The sequence below is a fragment of the Liolophura sinensis genome, chromosome 6, assembly GCF_032854445.1.
Source record: "Liolophura sinensis isolate JHLJ2023 chromosome 6, CUHK_Ljap_v2, whole genome shotgun sequence".
NCBI lineage: Eukaryota > Metazoa > Mollusca > Polyplacophora > Chitonida > Chitonidae > Liolophura > Liolophura sinensis.
Window position 1 is genome coordinate 26,140,730 of NC_088300.1, and position 23,354 is coordinate 26,164,083.

At 40.5% G+C, this 23,354-nt stretch overlaps 1 protein-coding gene across 1 annotated transcript in view; it reads right to left on the reverse strand.

Annotated features, from left to right (window-relative positions):
* The window catches only part of LOC135467050 (unextended protein-like), a 30,987-nt gene extending 25,994 nt beyond the window's left edge, over positions 1-4,993 (reverse strand). Inside the window, exon 1 of the mRNA XM_064744811.1 lies at positions 3,649-4,993. Within this exon, the coding sequence (XP_064600881.1) occupies positions 3,649-4,993 (1,345 nt within the window). The remainder of the gene's footprint in view (positions 1-3,648) is intronic.
* Between the last annotated feature and the right edge of the window lie 18,361 nt (positions 4,994-23,354).

Consider the following 23,354-nt stretch of genomic DNA (forward strand, 5'->3'; position numbering starts at 1 on the left):
ATAAAGCAAGGTCCTCATTCCAAATTTTAATGGAGTCACAGTAACCACACATAAAAAACTTTATACAACACAACACAAATGATACTTTCTGTGAGCTTTTGATTTATTGGTAAACTAAAATATTTTTATTTAATTCACTTGTTAGCTTTAATACAGCTTGATTTGTTTGGGAGCCCAAATGTTTTCCAGAACTCAAAAGGCTCTATTATGGCCCTGACTGTAGATATGTGTTGATGTATCAGATGCTAAAATGTTTATCCAATCACGTGGTTTCAAGCGCTAAAAATTAAAATTATCACTTCAATTTGAGTCCGAATCATGATAAAAGTGGAATTATGCATAACTTCATAACACTGTTAAATGACTGTTTTTTGCATTTATATCCATTTCCATGTTGCTTTACAATGATATAAATGAAATCCAATACATATAATATCTCTGCAAAACGCCCCCCCTCCCCCCCCCACCTTTTCCCACTGCCATCCTTCATCCACCAAGACAGAAATATCCTTGACTCCCAGTCTGGAGTCTCAAAGGTGATATGGACTATTGACCAACCAACACTGGTGAAAATTCTCAGAACAAACGTACATGCCAGCAATGTACCAGTTGTGAGCCCAGCCATTGTTAAGCTGCCTTCCTGTCCCTATATATACCCGTTATATTGATTGACTGGAATTTCACACTGCAAAAGCAGTATTCGCCGTCTAACAACTTGCACTGGTCCAATAAACCCAATGGCATTGATCAGGAATCATTAAAACTGGCCAGGAACCCGATACAGGCCCACTCTGCTAAATCATCAGAGTCTTAATATAACAACACTGTGGATACACGTGTGATCAGGGTATAATGTTAAACAATGCATGTAAATCTTGGAAAGACAGCCCATTTATTCACCAGCAAGGTTTCGTATAGCCACCACTTCCACATCCAACTGTGTCATGATGACCTCATGGGGAGTCCCTATATTTTATGATCAAGTTTATATACGATCCCTATTCCGCATGTTATGACATCGTTAACCTCAGACAATGACTAAGATACATCTACCTTCCGCTACACATGAATCACAGTGAAGTCTTTGGGTTTTAATTGCAAATTTACCTTCGCAATAACCCTGCCATCAAAGAGTGACTTCAGCCATGCAGCAGAACACAGCAAGCTTTGGCTCGGGGTTTTTTGTGATACATGTATTTATAATGTTCTGGCTTTGACTTCATTATCTTTGGCAATTTTTGCCCCAGAGGGACTAAGGTACTACAACACAATGAACTGTTCTGGCTTTGATTCCATTGTCTTAAGGCAATTTTTGCCAAAGAGGGTCTAAGCTAAATAGATGTACAATACTACACACCCAACCCAGCACTCAGTAGTTGAATTACTCTGTGAATATATGGCATACATGAGACACAAGGGGATAGTAATGTGCCTGGATAACATCTGAAGCCACAAACGTTGATGTGTTACAAATTCCTTAATTAGACTCTACCCTAAAGCTGCCAATTAAGTACATTGATCTCGCTATATGAATAGTGACTTTTATTTATTTTATTTATTTGATTAGTGTTTTACGCCGTACTCAAGAATATTTCACTTATACAACAGCGGCCAGCATTATGGTGGGTGGAAACCGAGAACAGCCTGGGGGAAACCCACGACCATCCGCAGGGTGCTGACAGACCTTCCCACTTACGGCCGGAGAGGAAGCAAGCATGAGCTGGACTTAACCTCACAGCAACCACATTGGTGAGAGGCTCCTGGGTCATTACGCTGCGCTAGCGCGCTAACCGACTGAGCCACGGAGGCCCCAATAGTGACTTTAGTGCATAGAAAATTTACCTTGTCTTCACACCCATGTACATGTAGTAAATGTTCAGGTAAATCAGATCAATATGATTAACTGTCCCAGAATAATGTTGAACACGAGGGAAGGACATTAATGGTTGCCATTTGTGACTGAAAGCTATTAAATAATAAAGTCTCTGATTGAAGCCCAAAATTTTTACATCTGAAAATTTGTTTACATTATAGTCAGAGAAAAATAACGTTTATTTTAATGTGCATGTATTTCTAGACACATAATGTAAGAAATGTGTAAATCCAAAATGATACAATGTGCATGAAAACGGCAAGCTTTATAACACCAGTGTATATCTAGAGATAACTATAATGTGGCTTATCCTGGTCGACGGCTTGTGTGTGTAAATCTGGCAATTCTCCAAAGACACCCACAGTTTACTGACAGACATTCCCATGTGAGGGTGGAGACAATCATACTGTGAACTATTTTCACCTGTTCTGATATGTTTTAAATTATAAAACTCATATGATATGCAAAGGACAGGCGTTCCTTGGTAAAGTGATGTGAGAAAAATGAGATTCAAAATTTGAGGTTTTAAACACTAAGAATTTTTAAAGTTAAAGTTAAACCACATAAAATTACACATATAAAGGAAAAATGCCACTCGCTGAACATACATGTAGATCCTACATGCCTGCAAAGCATTTCCTGTGCACTTGGCACTGCTTGCCATCCCACTTGATTAATTCCGGTACTCCTACAATGAACTGCTACATGGTGTATACACGTATATCTGAATATCACATGATGTGGGAAAGACCCCTCCTGCCCCTACACTGCCCCCTCCCCCCCCCCTTCCCCTTTGGTCTGTTCTCACACCTCCACCTCCATTCAGGCAGACCAGTTTGATTGTCCCCTACAGAGTTCTTTTTAAACAAAGATCTTCGTTGACGTCATCGCTGCAAGCTACTTAATTTCCGGACTGACAGCTGGGGCCTTAACAAAACTGTACTTTGAAGCCTTTTTTATTCCCCAAATTGAAAGTTGAAAAATTTGTTTTGATGTGCAGTTGTAAAGCAATCCACAGAGCTACATTATTATTCATAAAGCATCTATAGAATTTGTGACAATTTAAACAATAATATCAGCATCAGATGATACAAGAATTCTGTGGCCACATCTGCGGACATAACTGCAGGCATTTCATTGTTGCAACCGACTTATGACACCTTACCAGTGGGTGCAAAATTTATGACATGTTGAGGACGTAAATTTTTTTTGAGAAACTGTGACGTAACTTTTATGACTTAAGACGGACCTCAGTCTACAACCGTCCTTTTTAGAAACAGTCCTGGAATCATTATCTCAGTTACTCTCTCAAGGACAGACAATTCTAATCTATCAGACAAGCTGATCAAAGGCCACCCACCTCTTCCTGATGACAGTAAATCTGTGCTTGTCCTAGTTCAATCATGCTTGTGAGCACAGGATTACATGTTATTATCATGAGCGCAAAGTAACAAATTAACAAATTTGTAAAGAAAGCAAAGTTACTGATATATGCTGTCTATTTCCCAGCATAACCTCCAGTAGAAGAAATCCCGTGCAGTAAAAAGCAATTGAGCATCAAATTTGTAAGTAGCAGACAAATCAGTCAGAGCTCTTGGCTGGACAGAAACCTGCAGCCTCACTGGTCAGGCAACAAATTGTGCTGACAAGTGAGAACATTAGCCCTCAAACGTAAATGAGCCAGCATATGGCTTAAATACACAGGTCTGATATTGTAAAGTGCAATGTAGGTGAATAATGCATACATCATGTGTACTCTTATATTGTATACATACCCTGTCTGAAGTCTTGCAGCATTGACCCAAGTTTCTGGTCTTCAAACACCCACTCCAATCTACGATTATAAAATCTACAGACTGTTTTCAGCGGAATTTTGTCATCAGGATCAACGAAGGCCAAATCTTTCATGTTCAACAAAGCAACTATGTTAGTCCTGTCTCCTTGATACACTGGAATTCGAGTGAATCCACTTTTCATGATATTTGACACAGCTTCAAAGTCCAACATGGCATCATGCTCCATCATGAAAACATCCTCGATTTTTGTCATGACATCCTTGACAGTCTTTTTGCTAAGTTCTAACGCCCCTGATATGATGTTCATTTCATCATTCTCTAAGTCGTTCAAGTCTCGTGTCACCCGTATAAGCTCTTGAAGCTTTTCACGGTTGTACACCTGGCCAATTTCTTCCCCTAGAATTTTATCCAGAATCAAACTGATGGGAAATGAAAGGACAAATGTCAATACCATGAAAAGACGTGTGATCCAAATGGTTTTGGCCCCTACTGCTAGTCCATGTCGGGAACAGATAGCCTGGGGAACAATTTCTCCAAAAATGACAATTGCCATGGTTGAACCTATGATAGCAAAGAGGCCATTAGTCAAGTCGTCAAGCAAAATTGTTAATGTATTGTTCACGAGGACATTGCCGAGCAGAAGTGTGCAGAGAAGAAAGTTGCCTCGCTGTCTAACTGGAGATATTAACTTTGCGTATTTCTTTTCACTTGAAGAACCACAGTTTTCAATAATTTTTAACTCAGTTTTGTCAAGAGACATAAGGCCGAGATTAAGGCCACTAAACAACCCTGACAAGCACAGTAATATTCCAATGATGATAATTTGAAGCCAGAGTGGCATTAGTGTGGTCTCCTCCAAGGGTCGCTCCGTTTTTATCCTCACCCAGGGCCAGTCACCTTGGTGAACCCAATCATCAGTACCGGATGAATCCTTAACGCAAAGGTAGAAATATTTCTGTCCTTTGGCTAATTCTCTCAGTTTGACAGTGAACCGAGCAGTACTGGTCGAGTCATACTCGGTCAGAGAAACTATCTCTTCGGTGATACCTAGGTTGCTGCATTCCGTCCCTAAACTTGCGTTTTTAGCCGTGAACGCGATCGTTGTCGAGTTCGTAAAATTGGTACCAAACAGCCGAAGTGTGGTGGGTGTTTGTGACAAGATGATAAGTGTACCGGACTTGTCATAGCGTGCTTCCGTTCCCAATGCATCTTTAGTGATCACTTGAACTTTCGGTGCGCCTACTTCTGCCGCCGACACCAGTGTTAACAGACAGGTTGTGGATATAAACAATAAGCACATGTAGTGCCGATCGGCATCCGCCATATTATTTAGGAAAATATCCCATAGGCCTTTGCTGCAAAGAAACGTCGATACACACTCGTACCTTTTCAAGCGAGCGAGCACCTGTTACGAGGAGTAGCACTGGGCAGCCGCCATCCATGAGGAGAACGTCCACGAGGAGAACGGACATCCATGAGCAGAACGGAACAAGTAACTTGTTCGTTTACGAATAATTGGGCAAGGTACGAGACTATAGGCCTGTATATTTATATAGGCCTATAGCCGAGCAGATAAATTCTCAACACTTTAAACCCCTTATTATCCGAAAACACAGACATTACTGTAACCCTGAAGACCTTCTCTAATGTGTCATTGTTAATTAGTAACCTAATAGTCCTCCATCACTAACTTGAAGAAAAAATATTAAAGATCCACGAGGAGGACCTTGCCTAGTTCACCTCCCCATAGGTATAAAGTATAACATCCACGAGGAGGGACGCTGGCTAATTTACCTTCCTACTGGCATAAGATACAACATCGACGAGAAGGACAGTGGCTAATTTACCTTCCTCCAGGTAAAAGGTACAACATCCACGAGGAGGACGGAGGCTAATTTACCCTCATATAGGTATAAAGTACAACATCCACGAGGAGGACGGTGGCTAATTTACCTTCCTATAGCCATAAAGTACAACATCCACGAGGAGAACGGGTGCCTAATTTACCTTCCTACTGGTATAAAATTCAACATCCAAGAGGAGGACGGTGGCCAATTTACCTCCATGTAGGTATAAGGTACAACATCCACGAGGAGGACGGTGGCTAACTTATCTCCATGAAAGCATGAGGTACAACATCCACGAGGAGGACGGTGGCTAGTTTACCTTCATATAGCCATAAAGTACAACATCCACGAGGAGGACGGTGGCTAATTTACCTTCATGTAGGTATAAAGTACAACATCCATGAGGAGGACGGTGGCTAATTTACCTTCCTACATGTATAAAATTCAACATCCACGAGGAGGACGGTGACCAGTTTACCTTCCTATAGGTATAGAGTACAACATCCACGAGGAGGACGGTGACTAGTTTACCTTTCTATAGGTATAAAGTTCAACATCCACGAGGAGGTCGGTGACTAGTTTACCTTCCTACTGGTATAAAGTACAACATCCACGAGGAGGACGATGGCTAGTTTACCTTTCTGGAGGTGTCAGGTACAACATCCACGAGGAGGATGGTGCCTAATTTACCTTCCTACTGGTATAAAGTACAACATCCATAAGGAGGACGGTGGCTAATTTACCTTCCTACATGTATAAAATTCAACATCCACGAGGAGGACGGTGGCTAATTTACCTTCCTACATGTATAAAATTCAAGAAAACAAAAGGACAGTGGCTGATTTACCTTCCTATATACAACATCCACGAGGAGGACGGTGACTAGTTTACCTTTCTATAGGTATAAAGTTCAACATCCACGAGGAGGACGGTGACTAGTTTACCTTCCTACTGGTATAAAGTACAACATCCACGAGGAGGACGGTGGCTAGTTTACCTTTCTGGAGGTGTCAGGTACAACATCCACGAGGAGGACGGTGCCTAATTTACCTTCCTACTGGTATAAAGTACAACATCCATAAGGAGGACGGTGGCTAATTTACCTCCATGTAGGTATAAGGTACAACATCCACGAGGAGGACGGTGGCTAACTTACCTCCATGTAAGCATGAGGTACAACATCCACGAGGAGGACGGTGGCTAATTTACCTTCATATAGGTATAAAGTACAACATCCACGAGGAGGACGGTGACTAGTTTACCTTTCTATAGATATAAAGTACAACATCCACGAGGAGGACGGTGGCTAATTTACCTTCCTACATGTATAAAATTCAACAAAACAAAAGGACGGTGGCTGATTTACCTTCCTATATACAACATCCACGAGGAGGACGGTGACTAGTTTACCTTCCTACTGGTATAAAGTACAACATCCACGAGGAGGACGATGGCTAGTTTACCTTTCTATAGGTATAAAGTACAACATCCACGAGGAGGACGGTGACTAGGTTACCTTCCTATAGGTATAAAGTTCAACATCCACGAGGAGGACGGTGGCTAGTTTACCTTCCTATAGGTATAAAGTACAACATCCACGAGGAGGACGGTGACTAGTTTACCTTTCTATAGGTATAAAGTTCAACATCCACGAGGAGGACGGTGGCTAGTTTACCTTCCTACTGGTATAAAGTACAACATCCACGAGGAGGACGGTGACTAGTTTACCTTTCTGTAGGTATAAAGTTCAACATCCACAAGGAGGACGGTGGCTAGTTTACCTTCCTACTGGTATAAAGTAAACATCCACGAGGAGGACGGTGGCTAATTTACCTTCCTACATGTATAAAATTCAACATCCACGAGGAGGACGGGGACTAGTTTACCTTTCTATAGGTATAAAGTTCAACATCCACGAGGAGGACGGTGGCTAGTTTACCTTTCTGGAGGTGTCAGGTACAACATCCACGAGGAGGACGGTGCCTAATTTACCTTCCTACTGGTATAAAGTACAACATCCACGAGGAGGACGGTGGCTAATTTACCTCCATGTAGGGATAAGGTACAACATCCACGAGGAGGACGGTGGCTAACTTACCTCCATGTAAGCATGAGGTACAACATCCATGAGGAGAACGGTGGCTAATTTACATTCCTACTGGTATAAAGTACAACATCCATGAGGAAGACGGTGGTTAAGTTGCTTTCCCATACGTATAAGGTACCACATCCACGAGGAGGACGGTGGAAAATGTATCTTCCTATAGTTATAAAGTACAACATCCACGAGAGGGAGAGTGGCTAATTAACCTTTCTACATGTATAAAATTCAACATCCACGAGGAGGACGGTGACCAGTTTACCTTCCTATAGCTATAGAGTACAACATCCATGAGAAGGACGGTGGCTGATTTACCTTCCTATAGGTATAAAGTTCAACCTTTATAGGTATAAAGTTTTCCATCCATCAGGTATGCAGTACAACATTGATGATTACCAAATTAACTTCTAATAAAGATTTAACTGATTGATTGACACACACTTATGAGGACAATAGATAAGTTATATGTCGTTTTGGTACAGCTAAAATCTATATGCGGAGGACTGTTGCCTTGTTTATTTCTGAGAAATATAACATATAATGTATAAGTATGTATGTAAGGTGATGGATACCAGGGTTTGTTACATGTTTAGGAAACTTTTTTAAAACTAAGTATTAACCCGATTTGAATGGAAGCCCTATAAGTTATATAATAGCTCTTCGCCAGCCTGATCACACTTGTGTAGTAATTAATTATAGGTTGTTTATTGTTACTTAGAAATGTTATATGTTTTATGTACATGATTATTATTATTGCTTTATTCTGTGTACAGTAAACTTCTGACGCTTAATGTTGTAATCCCTTTTGATCTCTGCCTGTGCATAGCTGTTCACAGCGCTCTTGTTGTCAATTAACGTTCAATGGCCATTTAATTAGTATGTAAAAACTTGCAGAGATATAAAGCCTGGCGAATTGTTACGCTCAGTTCCTTGATAAGGACAAACAAGGTCTTTGCTGCTGTTGTATAGCCTTATTTATAACCCCAAAAATACACATATGTAGCTTGTGACCATAATTTGTAAAGTGCGAAAAACATTGAATATTTAAGAAAGCTTATTTTGCCAAAGATATCAAGTAAGTTTTTCAGAGTTTGCTTCTTAACACACCCCACACATTACTTCCTCTTATGGCAGAGAAAGGTTCAAGCGTCTAAATTCTGTGTGTCTGACCTCTGACTTTCATGCATGACCGAGTTTATTTTGTTATGCCGCAGAAGCTTACATCCACATATATCAGATTTCACTGGTGGACAAGTGATCGCCCGCTTTATTGCTCCTGAATTCTCTAAGTGAAAACATTTAACTTGAAACTAAATTAGGCGTCTCCATCTTATAGGATTTTCATATGTCGCGCTACCATAAAGTTACTCGCTTTATTTATGTATTTATTTATTTGATTATTGTTTAACGCCATCCTCTCTTTAGGACACATGGTTTGTTTATTCACAACGTAATGTATATAACATCCTAGCCCAGCAAACCACGGTGGAATTTTTAGAAAGACATTATAGTCCTCAGACTTAAAAAGGAATTCAGACTTATCTCCTTGTCAAGGAAATCTGTCAGCTATAACTTTCTCATACCCAGGATTGTTTTTTTTTTGACCTAAGCAAGATGCATTTATTACTACTATTATTAAGTTTTAAAAAATAAAAATGATCAGAATCATAAAAATCCACACATCACAAAATATTTCTTAACAAATATGTGTACAGGTAAAAGAATGCAACAATACAGGTGTATGTAAATATACCGTCAATGTAATTATGTAACTCAATTCGCATTAAAATTTGCCTTTCCCTGCCCGACAACCAAGCAGCAGAAGATCCATGTATAATACAATATGAATTGGGGTCGGGCTTTTTGAATAGCGCTTTGATTTTATTCATACAATGAATGAAATCCTCATGAAATGGCTGAAAAGGAAGTATGTCAAGCAAATACCATTTCATTTGTACTACCTAGCACATTGGGCCTACTATAGTGCTTGAAAGTCATATCTGCAGTGTTGTGATAACTTTTGTTATGGTTGAAGAATTTAAAATGTACTTCGGACCAATATCTTCATCTTAGAAATTAAGTAGGACTATTTTATTTTGTTCATATGGACATGTTGTCTCACATGAATGATCTTCATGTCTCCTAATCCCAATTTACTTGGAATTCGACGGTGGAGAGTTATTTCCAGAAAAATTAACGAGTTCTATCATGTACGAGTTTGTTTATGTTTTTCGGACGCCAAAACAATACGATATTTGGAAAAACTCGATGTTGATAGAGGTATAAATGATTTTAAAGTTAAAAACGTGGAGTTTCTAAGAACATTCAGTATATAGGCCTGCTCTTTCTACACTTTTATACCTCCGTGCATCACTTGCCACAATGTCTAAACAAAACAAATTTATGGGTAACTTTCGTGTGTCTGGACCGTGGAAAGCCGAGGTGGCGGTGTGTTTGTAAACACAGTTTCCCATCGCATGTCTGCTGAAGTAATACTATCTCAGGGTGACTTGTTAGCTTTGCAGTTTGGCTAATGTAGTACATAGCTTTTATAAAAGCTTTCCACTTTTCCGACGAGTTTATTTCTGGACGCCTCAATGTAACAATGACAGCACACCAACCTGTCGTGATTCAGTCTGTGGATGAATTGTTAAGTTGTGTAAAAAGTTGCAAGGATTGTTGTAAAGGAGACTATATTTCATTCCATTGTCCGTTATGTCCACCGTCAAAGTTCAAGCCAACAAGGAAGAAGAAAGTAGAGAACCATTTGAGAGCTGTACACTGGAAAGCACGAGTTGAGGGACAAAACGGTACGTAAAATTAAGCATCAATACGTTTCATTCATCTAAAATACTGTGTACATATATAGTTATCGTCTGCGGCTTTATATGATAGGCGAGCTTTTTGATTAACTTTTCATGTTAAAAAAAATAGATACATTCCCTGTCAATGAGATGATATGTTCTTAAATTATTTTTCTACATCTTTTTTCGAAATGTATACTCCTAGTGGTCATCCAGACGTATATGCAGATTTATCGGCTCTGTAGGTGACGCCAATTTAAAATATTCTTCCACTGATGAGGCAGAGTAAAATAGGTATCAAAGCAAATCTAAACTTACAGATCTTATTTTCGTGATTGGCCCCGGAGATGGATGTAAAACAAAAAGATGCCATCAACTTCAGGTCGGGCAAATGCAAGTGTCTAATTTGCAAGGGAAAAATAACTAACACAAAGAGATCAGATCATCTATGCCTGCAATAGAACTTCTACTCAATGGCCTCATGTGAATAGTAGTTGTGTAGTGTTTGTGTACATATTCTCTCTATTAGACCAACAGATTAGTCATTTGGCGTGTATGTTTTAATACCACACAATGTAAAGAACGCTCCCGCTGCGCTAACCGTAACTCGAAAGCCAACAGATGTTTTTCTTACATAATGCATGAACGGTGGCAAAAATTTTAATGCCAATCACTGGAAAACTATTCATCTGTAATAATTTGATACGAGAGAAGAGCACAATTTGTCCTGCTGACCAACTTTCAGCATTGCACCATTACTGCTTTTCGCATCGTGTCTCAAAAATCAGAATAAAGTGTGCCTAACAGTAGGTAAATTGTGGTCAAACTCTTTAAGCTAGAACAAAAGCAAAGCCAGATTCATAATCTATTTGTCAAATTACACTGTATATATTCACACAAGAAATTGGATCAGCTCTGCACGGGTTTAAACTTCTTTCCAAAGGCTTCACTGTGCGAGCAATCTAATTAGGCTTTAAGTCTGCGCTATATATTACAGTCCATGCACATATGTCCATAAAATTGACCGCCATCACATGGGCTGTAAATTGAGCTGTTTTTGAGGCGTAAAACACCATTGAAATAAATAACTAAATTATCACAATGTTCAAAAGACGTGTTTATTTTTGTAGGTAAAAGTGCCGTTCTTTGCCATCTAACTGAACACAGTTCTTCACGGCATTTCCATTGCACGTCATGTTGAAGGATAATTATTCGCAAAGAGAACACTAATTAAGGAAATGCATTTCAAATCTGAATTGAATATTATACTCGTGTATATCTGCATTGTGGTGCTTGGGGCGACAAATGCTGGGCATGACTGAACATTGTTGCATGTCTTAGGGTTAAGGTCTTTGTCTTGAACACATTCTTTCCGATACGTTTTGCTTTAGAATGTGTAACGATGTGGGCGTCGATTTTGATAAGTGTTGCAGTCATTTCTCGTATGTTTTCAAGAAAGATACAACTTTTGTGATGTCTTGATTTCTGTAGGTTTTCGTCAGAAGACTTACAAGTGTCCAGGATTATTCCATTTGCGGACGAGGAACTCAACAATGAGGAGCAGGATCCCAACATGTTTATTTGTGTATCTGATGTCATTTCACAAGTATGGATAAGGGAGCAGTTGTCATGCAGGTGACATTGATTTGTTTATTTGATTGGTGTTTTACGCCGTACTCAAGAATATTTCACTTATACGACGGCGGCCAGCATTATGGTGGGAGGAAACCGGGCAGAGCCCGGGAGAAACCCACGACCATCCGCAGGTTGCTGGCAGACCTTCCCACGTACGGCCGGAGAGGAAGCCAGCATGAGCTGGACTTGAACTCACAGCGACCGCATTGGTGAGAGACTCCTAGGTCATTACGCTGCGCTAGCGCGCTAACCGACTGAGCCATGAAGGCCCCAGGTGACATTGAGGCATATACTCAAAATGTTTAGAAATAACAGGTGGGTCTGAGCCTCAAGTATTCAGCATCAGTAGAAAAATACCATTAAACTGTGTCTGACAATTTTTGGATTTTTAACCAACTTAAACACAATGTTTGGATTGTATATATATATGCCGCATAATGTTGATATTTCAGGTTGATGTGATCGACCAGTATGTGGAAGGCTTGTTGACAGACAGAGGTTCAAAGTGGTATGTATAGCTGAAATCTGTACACTTCATTTATTTTCTTTGTCTTTTACATATTTTTCTATATTTCCTCATATGTGTAGGCGCATTCTGGAGTTTCGCACAGTGACTGGTGTGAACAACAATTAGCTTAGGAATACCTACACATTTTTCTGCGCAATTATAATTTACAGACACAGTGTATTTAATTGACCCTTGTATTTGACTATATACAGTAGTTTTAAACATATGATCATTTCTGTCTTTCCCTATTCTTCTATAGTGGCGTGCAGCACCACTGTACATTCATATCACACAAACTCGAAAGATTTCGCTGCTATTTGAAGAATAGTTGCTGCGATACAAATAATTAATTTGTTACATGACATATAGTTTAATGTATTTTTTCACATCATACAGCCACACTTGATGGTAGCATGTGATTTCATAAAGATCCTCATGCACTTCATCGCCCGGGATATATTATTATGTATCTAAAACGAGTGTTTTAGAGTGTTTCACTGTGTTATATTGATAGCTTCTCCTAACCCCTTCCTCGTACAACTGTATACATGATTATGTGTTTATCTAGGTCCGAGAGCTCTGAGCTGGAGATTTTCTTGACAAATCCGAGAAGGGAATTTCTAAAGGGCTTTGGTTTCGGTTATGTCTTGGACTTGGTACGTAAAAGTGTGATTTCGGTGTATAAATTGTTTATAAATTGATATTGACTTTTTCGCTTAGCTTGATGTATATGTACTGAAAATACCCTTTGTATGGAAAAAGCCGTGTTACTATATTTATATATGTTTTACGTACCAAAAACAACGCTGCGAGACTTTGGAATTTTGTAAATGTTTTGTGAGTAAATTATGGCCATTTTGGGTGTTATTTCGAATGGGTATGCGTATGGTACTTAATAAGATTTTCTCTTTTAGGCTTATACATATCTCGAAGCCTATGTGGAAAGAAAGTTCTTCAAATGGAAGCTTAGGGACAAACGGTACGTATAGGTACATGTAGGTAGGGTGGTTGCCAGTAATCCCGGTCTTCTCCATGCACGTTTCAAATAACCATGCCTATAAGGGTTTTTTGTTACAGTACAGATCTGGGATGTTCTGTTTGTTTGTTGTCACAACTTATTTTGGTCCAAGAGTGAAGAAGAAAGTGACGGATTCATTGCTGCTTACATGGAGCGTGATTAAATTATGCGAAACAATCTGCATATGCTTTTGTATACCTTGTCTGTATATGTGCATTGGAAATAGGCCATGATTATCTTTCACTGTGTGATTATATTCTTGTGTGAAACATTGCTTCAGGCGCCCCGCCACATCTGGATTTGTACACAAGCTAGTCCAGCTACCAGGAACCGAGCGAATTCAGAAGATTTTAAATGTGGATGGGTTTGTATTTACCTTGTGTTTTATCTGTCTGTTTTTATTTTTTGGTATAATTAGATATGGCTATTTTGGCTCCAGTTATGAATGGAGTAGTATCGGAATGGCTTTCCAGCTTTCAAGTTATCTATATACAGACAGTTCAAATGTGTATAAACATTTGACAAGGCTAAAGCCATAAAAAGGAGGAAAGTAACTAAGAATATAGCAGTCATCAAGTAGTCATTTACATGTAGATGTGTGTTTAATTATTTATCATTATAATTTCATAATTTTGTTCCGCGCATGACTTGCTAAAAAGTGTGCAGGCATATATGTTTAATTAGTAGCAATATATATACATTTGCAGATTTCAGTCTTTTACAAATGAAATAGGAAGCCTTTAACAGGATTGCATTCTGTTCACATTTTTTTCTTTGTAGGTACGAAGGGACAGTCAGGAATAGGAGATGTAAGGAAGCTTTGGTTCGGGATGTAGTCGCACTGCTTGTATCCAACAAACTGCACATATCTTTACCAGAAGCAAGACGAAGATGCTGTCAAACTGAACATTCATCGTTACACACGGCACTTAAAAGAAGTGAACAATTAAGAGCACACCGCTTAATCAGCAGTACCGAGTCGTAAATGGCATGCTGTGTGTGTAAATAATAGATGACTGATGAGTTGACAATGTGTATTTTATATCATTGTTATCATTGTGTCATGGCTATATGCCTTGTACATATAGCCTACACCTGTAATGTATTTTCCATTCCACCTCCATACCATTCATTGCTTCACTTACACATGTATAGAATCTTAGAATGTACAAGAGAGTTAATACACTAATAAACTTGCCTAGGGTACTGCAGCATATGTAATGAAACACAACTTTTATCCGTACATCTCAGTAAAGCGTTCTTCAGTTTATAATAGTTTTTCTGTAAAGGTTTTTGCAAACCGGATGAATACAATGCTGTAACCATTTTTAGGGAAAGGAACTTGTTGAATTAGAGTTTCTGTTGGCAAACTCTCCATGGGCGGTGGGTTATGGCACTACGACAGGGCTCCTTAAAATACATATATTTAAACTAGAATGTGGTTGTTGACTTTTTTATTCAACTGTCCGGAATTGGTGGTCACTGGATTTCTCATATTGGATGATTCGAGGATTATATTCTAAGGCTCTGTGAAAACTTTCTCATCTACGTACATATAGAGAAAGGCAAACTCGGTTTGTCCTCGTTCGTGTTGGGCTTTTCCCATCTGCGGAGAAAAAGGATGGTAAATTAGTCACCGTCCTCCTCGTGGATATTGTACCTGATACCTATAGGAACGTCAATTAACCACCGTCCTCCGTATGGGTGTTGTACTTTATACCTGCAGGAATGTAAATTAGCCACCGTCGTCCTCATGGATTTTGTACTTTAAACCTATAGGGATGTAAATTAGCCACCGTCCTCCTCGTGGATGTTGTACCTTATACCTACGGGGAGGTAAATCAACCACCGTCCTCCTCATGGATGTTGTACTTTAAACCTATAGGGATGTAAATTAGCCACCGTCCTCCTCGTAGATGTGGTACCTTATACCTATATGGATGTAAATTAGCCACCGTCCTCCTCGTGGATGTTGTACTTTATACCTATAGGAAGATAAATTAGCCACTGTCCTCCTCGTCGATGTTGTACTTTATAGCTATAGCCTCGTGGATGTTGTACTTTATACCTGCAGGAACATAAATTAGCCACCGTCCTCCTCGTCGATTTTGTACTTTATACCTGCAGGAAGGTAAATTAGCCACCGTCCTCCTCGTGGATGTTGTACTTTATACATGTAGGGATGTAAATTAACCACCGTCCTCTTTGTGGATGTTGTACTTTATACCTATAGGCAGGTAAATTAGCCACCGTCCTCCTCGTGGAAGTTGTACTTTATAACTATATGAAGGTAAAGCATCCACCGTCCTCCTCGAGGATGTCGTACCTTATACCTATAGGAAAGTAAACTAGCCAACGTCCTCCTCATGGATGTTGTACTTTACACCTGCAGAAAGGTAAATTAATCACCGTCCTTGTCGTGGATGTTGTACGTTACACCTGCAGAAAGGTAAATTAGTCACCGTCCTCCTCGTGGATGTTGTACTTTACACCTGCAGAAAGGTAAATTAGCCACCGTCCTCCTCATGGATGTTGTACTTCACACCTGCAGAAAGGTAAATTACCCACCGTCCTCCTCGTGGATGTTGTACCTTATACCTATAAGAAAGTAAACTAGCCAACGTCTTCCTCATGGATTTTGTACTTTATACCTGCAGGAAGGTAAATTAGCCACCGTCCTCATCATGGATGTTGTACTTTATACATGTAGGGATGTAAATTAGCCACCGTCCTCCTTGCGGATGTTGTACTTTATACCTATAGGCAGGTAAATTAGCCACCGTCCTCCTCGTGGAAGTTGTACTTTATAACTATATGACGGTAAAGCATCCACCGTCCTCCTCGTGGATGTTGTTCCTGATACCTGGAGGAAGGTAAATTAGCCACCGTCCTCCTTGTGGATGTTGTACTTTATACCTGCAGGAAGGTAAATTAGCCACCGTCCTCCTCGTGGATGTTGTTCCTGATACCTGTAGGAAGGTAAATTAGCCACCGTCCTCCTCGTGGATGTTGTACTTTACAGATATAGGGATGAAAATTAGCCACCGTCCCCCTTGGGGATGTTGTACTTTATACCTATAGGCATGTAAATTACCCACCGTCCTCTTCGTGGATTTTGTACTTTATAACTATATAAAGGTAAAGCATCCACCGTCCTCCTCGTGGATGTTGTACTTCACACCTGCAGAAAGGTAAATTAGCCACCGTCCTCCTCGTGGATGTTGTACTTCACACCTGCAGAATGGTAAATTAGCCACCGTCCTCCTCATGGATGTTGTACTCTACACCTGGAGAAAGGTAAATTAGTCACCGTCCTCCTCGTGAATGTTGTACCTTATACCTATAAGAAAGTAAACTAGCCAACGTCCTCCTCATGGATTTTGTACTTTATACCTGCAGGAAGGTAAATTAGCCACCGTCCTCCTCATGGATGTTGTACTTTATACATATAGGGATGTAAATTAGCCACCGTCCTCCTCGTGGATGTTGTACTTTATACCTATAGGCAGGTAAATTAGCCACCGTCCTCCTCGTGGAAGTTGTACTTTATAACTATATGACGGTAAAGCATCCACCGTCCTCCTCGTGGATGTTGTTCCTGATACCTAGAGGAAGGTAAATTAGCCACCGTCCTCCTTGTGGATGTTGTACTTTATACCTGCAGGAAGGTAAATTAGCCACCGTCCTCCTCGTGGATGTTGTTCCTGATACCTGTAGGAAGGTAAATTAGCCACCGTCCTCCTCGTGGATGTTGTACTTTACAGATATAGGGATGAAAATTAGCCACCGTCCCCCTTGTGGATGTTGTACTTTATACCTATAGGCATGTAAATTACCCACCGTCCTCTTCGTGGATGTTGTACTTTATAACTATATAAAGGTAAAGCATCCACCGTCCTCCTCGTGGATGTTGTACTTTACACCTGCAGAAAGGTAAATTAGCCACCGTCCTCCGCATGGATGTTGTACTTCACACCTGCAGAAAGGTAAATTAGCCACCGTCCTCCTCATGGATGTTGTACTTCACACCTGCAGAATGGTAAATTAGCCACCGTCCTCCTCATGGATGTTGTACTTTACACCTGCAGAAAGGTAAATTAGCCACCGTCCTCCTCGTGGATTTTGTACTTCACACCTGCAGAAAGGTAAATTAGCCACCGTCCTCATGGATGTTGTACTTCACACCTGCAGAATGGTAAATTAGTCACCGTCCTCCGCATGGATGTTGTACTCTACACCTACAGAAAGGTAAATTAGTCACCGTCCTCCTCATGGATGTTGTACTTTACACCTATAGGAAAGTAAACTAGCCAACGTCCTCCTCATGGATGTTGTACTTTACACCTGCAGAAAGGTAAATTAGTCACTGTCCTTCTCGTGGATGTTGTACTTTACACCTGCAGAAATGTAAATTTGTCACCGTCCTCCTCGTGGATGTTGTACTTTATACCTGCAGGAACATGAATTAGCCACCGTCCTCTTCATGGATGTTGTACTTCACACCTGCAGAAAGATAAATTAGCCACTGTCCTTTTTGTGGATGTTGTACCTGATACCTGCAGAAAGGTAAATTAGTCACCGTCCTCCTCATGGATGTTGTACTTCACACCTGCAGAAAGGTAAATTAGCCACCGTCCTCCTCATGGATGTTGTACTTCACACCTGCAGAAAGGTAAATTACCCACCGTCCTCCTCGTGGATGTTGTACCTTATACCTATAAGAAAGTAAACTAGCCAACGTCTTCCTCATGGATTTTGTACTTTATACCTGCAGGAAGGTAAATTAGCCACCGTCCTCATCATGGATGTTGTACTTTATACATATAGGGATGTAAATTAGCCACCGTCCTCCTTGTGGATGTTGTACTTTATACCTATAGGCAGGTAAATTAGCCACCGTCCTCCTCGTGGAAGTTGTACTTTATAACTATATGACGGTAAAGCATCCACCGTCCTCCTCGTGGATGTTGTTCCTGATACCTGGAGGAAGGTAAATTAGCCACCGTCCTCCTTGTGGATGTTGTACTTTATACCTGCAGGAAGGTAAATTAGCCACCGTCCTCCTCGTGGATGTTGTTCCTGATACCTGTAGGAAGGTAAATTAGCCACCGTCCTCCTCGTGGATGTTGTACTTTACAGATATAGGGATGAAAATTAGCCACCGTCCCCCTTGTGGATGTTGTACTTTATACCTATAGGCATGTAAATTACCCACCGTCCTCTTCGTGGATGTTGTACTTTATAACTATATAAAGGTAAAGCATCCACCGTCCTCCTCGTGGATGTTGTACTTCACACCTGCAGAAAGGTAAATTAGCCACCGTCCTCCTCGTGGATGTTGTACTTCACACCTGCAGAATGGTAAATTAGCCACCGTCCTCCTCATGGATGTTGTACTCTACACCTGGAGAAAGGTAAATTAGTCACCGTCCTCCTCGTGAATGTTGTACCTTATACCTATAAGAAAGTAAACTAGCCAACGTCCTCCTCATGGATTTTGTACTTTATACCTGCAGGAAGGTAAATTAGCCACCGTCCTCCTCATGGATGTTGTACTTTATACATATAGGGATGTAAATTAGCCACCGTCCTCCTCGTGGATGTTGTACTTTATACCTATAGGCAGGTAAATTAGCCACCGTCCTCCTCGTGGAAGTTGTACTTTATAACTATATGACGGTAAAGCATCCACCGTCCTCCTCGTGGATGTTGTTCCTGATACCTAGAGGAAGGTAAATTAGCCACCGTCCTCCTTGTGGATGTTGTACTTTATACCTGCAGGAAGGTAAATTAGCCACCGTCCTCCTCGTGGATGTTGTTCCTGATACCTGTAGGAAGGTAAATTAGCCACCGTCCTCCTCGTGGATGTTGTACTTTACAGATATAGGGATGAAAATTAGCCACCGTCCCCCTTGTGGATGTTGTACTTTATACCTATAGGCATGTAAATTACCCACCGTCCTCTTCGTGGATGTTGTACTTTATAACTATATAAAGGTAAAGCATCCACCGTCCTCCTCGTGGATGTTGTACTTTACACCTGCAGAAAGGTAAATTAGCCACCGTCCTCCGCATGGATGTTGTACTTCACACCTGCAGAAAGGTAAATTAGCCACCGTCCTCCTCATGGATGTTGTACTTCACACCTGCAGAATGGTAAATTAGCCACCGTCCTCCTCATGGATGTTGTACTTTACACCTGCAGAAAGGTAAATTAGCCACCGTCCTCCTCGTGGATGTTGTACTTCACACCTGCAGAAAGGTAAATTAGCCACCGTCCTCATGGATGTTGTACTTCACACCTGCAGAATGGTAAATTAGTCACCGTCCTCCGCATGGATGTTGTACTCTACACCTACAGAAAGGTAAATTAGTCACCGTCCTCCTCATGGATGTTGTACTTTACACCTATAGGAAAGTAAACTAGCCAACGTCCTCCTCATGGATGTTGTACTTTACACCTGCAGAAAGGTAAATTAGTCACTGTCCTTCTCGTGGATGTTGTACTTTACACCTGCAGAAATGTAAATTTGTCACCGTCCTCCTCGTGGATGTTGTACTTTATACCTGCAGGAACATGAATTAGCCACCGTCCTCTTCATGGATGTTGTACTTCACACCTGCAGAAAGATAAATTAGCCACTGTCCTTTTTGTGGATGTTGTACCTGATACCTGCAGAAAGGTAAATTAGTCACCGTCCTCCTCATGGATGTTGTACTTCACACCTGCAGAAAGGTAAATTAGCCACCGTCCTCCTCATGGATGTTGTACTTTACACCTGCAGAAAGGTAAATTAGCCACCGTCCTCCTCGTGGATGTTGTACATGATACCTGCAGGAAGGTAAATTAGCCACCGTCCTCCTCGTGGATGTTGTACTTTACACCTGCAGAAAGGTAAATTAGTCACCGTCCTCCTCATGGAATATTGTACTTCACACCTGCAGAAAGGTAAATTAGCCACCGTCCACCTGGTGGATGTTGTACCTGATACCTTCAGGAAGGTAAATTGGCCACTGTCCTCCTCATGGATGTTGTACTTTATACCTGCAGGAAGTTAAATTAGCCACCGTCCTCCTCATGGATGTTGTACTTATACCTATATGAAGGTAAATTAGGCACATTTTATATAGATGCCGGGGGAAAACCACCGTCTTGCCAAGTACCTGTATACTGTACAGTCCTACAGGCCTATGAACCCCATGTCGGGACAACGGGTCTGGAGAGGCCGTGGGCTGTTGGGTCCTTATGATATAGAATACCTTGTCTTATTCATCATCTGTCTTCGATAGTTCGATAATTTATACCGATAATTTATAAGATACCTTGTCTTATTCATCATCTGTTGTCTATAGTTCGATTATTTTGGAGAAGCCCTGTAGTAAATAAAATTTAAGTTAATAGTATGAGATATACAGTGATATAATCCGTATGTCTTTTTAGTGAACACAAATGTGTAACTATATCCCACTACTTTACATTTCGCGCCATATGTGTGGTCATGCGCACTACACCGTCCTCCTGATGGATGTCCGTTCTCCTGGTGGATGTACTTCCGTTCCCCTCGTGGATGTAGGCTGACGAGTACTGTTGGTTACGAGTGCATGTTACACTTTAATGCAGCGGGTTTTTTCCATGACGAAAGGTACGAGAAAGGTGACCTACTTCTAGCTGTCGCAACAACAGTACTCATCACAGTGCACCTCATCGCTGGGACCGGCGTGAGTAAACTGGTGTTCCACACAGGGACACAGACCGCTTATATCAACCCAAAAAATAAATAAACCCAGTACTCCAGTAGGCCCTACTACAGCCCTTTCATGTATCGAAGATTATCGGCTGGTCGCTAAATACTATTACTACATGATCATGTAACTGCAAGGCAGTGGCGTTCGGCAGTGTACGCCCATCATTGTATATTTTAAATTTTACGTACCGCTCCGGTACATATAAATCTAATGCCAAAGATGAAATTAGGGCCTAGATATGTGTAACATTCTATCATATCAGCAACTTAAATTTCAAGTGTATAGTGAATGACGTAAGACATCAACTATTTATCAGGGTTGCGAATGTATTTGCAACTTTCTTTATTTATTTACTTACTTAAAGCATGCATATAGTGCCGACCGCTAACGCACGTAGATATTGGAAATTATAGTCTCCACGCGAGGAAAACTGGCAGGTGTGCGTTAAATTTTTGCTCATGTATAGGCCTAGAGATATTAGAAAATCAACTCAACAAGATAGGAGATTGCATGGTCAGTCTTAGCACTTATATAAAATATGTTGGGCAACATATCATATTGCTATATAAGTCTAGTTTAAGCTTCTGTATATACCGGTACTATATATGGGAGAATCATTTAGATAAGAGTATTGCTAGCTAATATACCCGTGGCCGTCTTTATCCTGTAGATAGATCTTAATCGTTTAACGTTTACTACATATAGCTGGGTCACTTAACGTTATTCCCCCTCCCAGTTTATGCAGCGTGCAAACTTATCATAAGACCGGGTCATTAACTATCAGCATTAGAGCCTGTATGTGACTTTAACTGTGGATCCATATACCATTGAAGAACTTTATGTATCCTCCATTCCGTCAGTCGACAAGGGGACTATATACTGTACATGAGCATGGAATCTTCTCATTAATGAATTTATTTTATGAATTCAGCCAAGTTATGGTGTGAAAGCAAGTTAGGCCTAAGCCAAAGTGACAATGATAATTCATGTGATCGAATTCTAGCATTGGATCTTAACATATTTTTTTTTGTTTGAGGCTGTTCTTCGTATTTTTAGGGATAATACTTGATTATTAAATGTCAGTAATAAGTAATGGGTTCGCTAAATGTGCTGGCGACTTTTGCTTAATCTACGGGCATAGGCCTGTATTATTCAAGCTCTAGGACTCGACTGTCTAAAGGAAACGGGATCGATAACTCTGGAATAGACTGGTTAGTGATTGACTTTTTAAATGTCATTCTCGGTAGGATCAACAAATCAATGAATAAATAAAAGCAAAGATACATACTGATTTTATAGAGACTCGTGTACACAACAAATATCGGTAGTTTATAAAAACTGCTCTGTGGAGATTTTGTTTGTTGTAAGCGATAACACATTTTAGGGTGGAGACCCAATCTGCTGAAGTCGGCCCTGGTCTACGATACGACAATTTGCTTAACAACTTTGGTAGGCCAACTTGGATATGCATATTCATAACATGAGGTAATCTTTGTCCTAGTTATAATTCCCTGTGGTAAAAGTTTAATTTTCCCTAGAAAGACACTCCATAAAATGTATATTATTCTCACATTATCTTACCGACCATATGAGGTAGACTATACACTTCTTTATAGACTGGGATGCACTCATGGAAGCAGGTTCACGGTGTCTTCAAGTTAATATAGGCTAGACGGGCTTATAGCGTAATATACTTGACTTAATTACACATGAAAGCCTTGCAATTTTTAAAAATAAACTCAACTGAACAATATGATAGCTCATTGCAATTGCAGCCCTGTTATAATCTGAGATATGATCTCATCAAAACTGCCTCACCACCCGCCCACCCTTATTAGGGCGTAAAATTTGCTTTCATCTTTGTCACATTTTCGGCTTGCTCTGCCGAATTTACTTGACCGATGGAAAAAAAGACATTATTTCACGGCCTATACTTCATTAGCCCAAAGCGCATGTTTCGCCCAAGCTCCGGCAGGTCTACTTCCAAGAAAGATATGCAAATGACCCCAAATCCCATGGTAGCCTA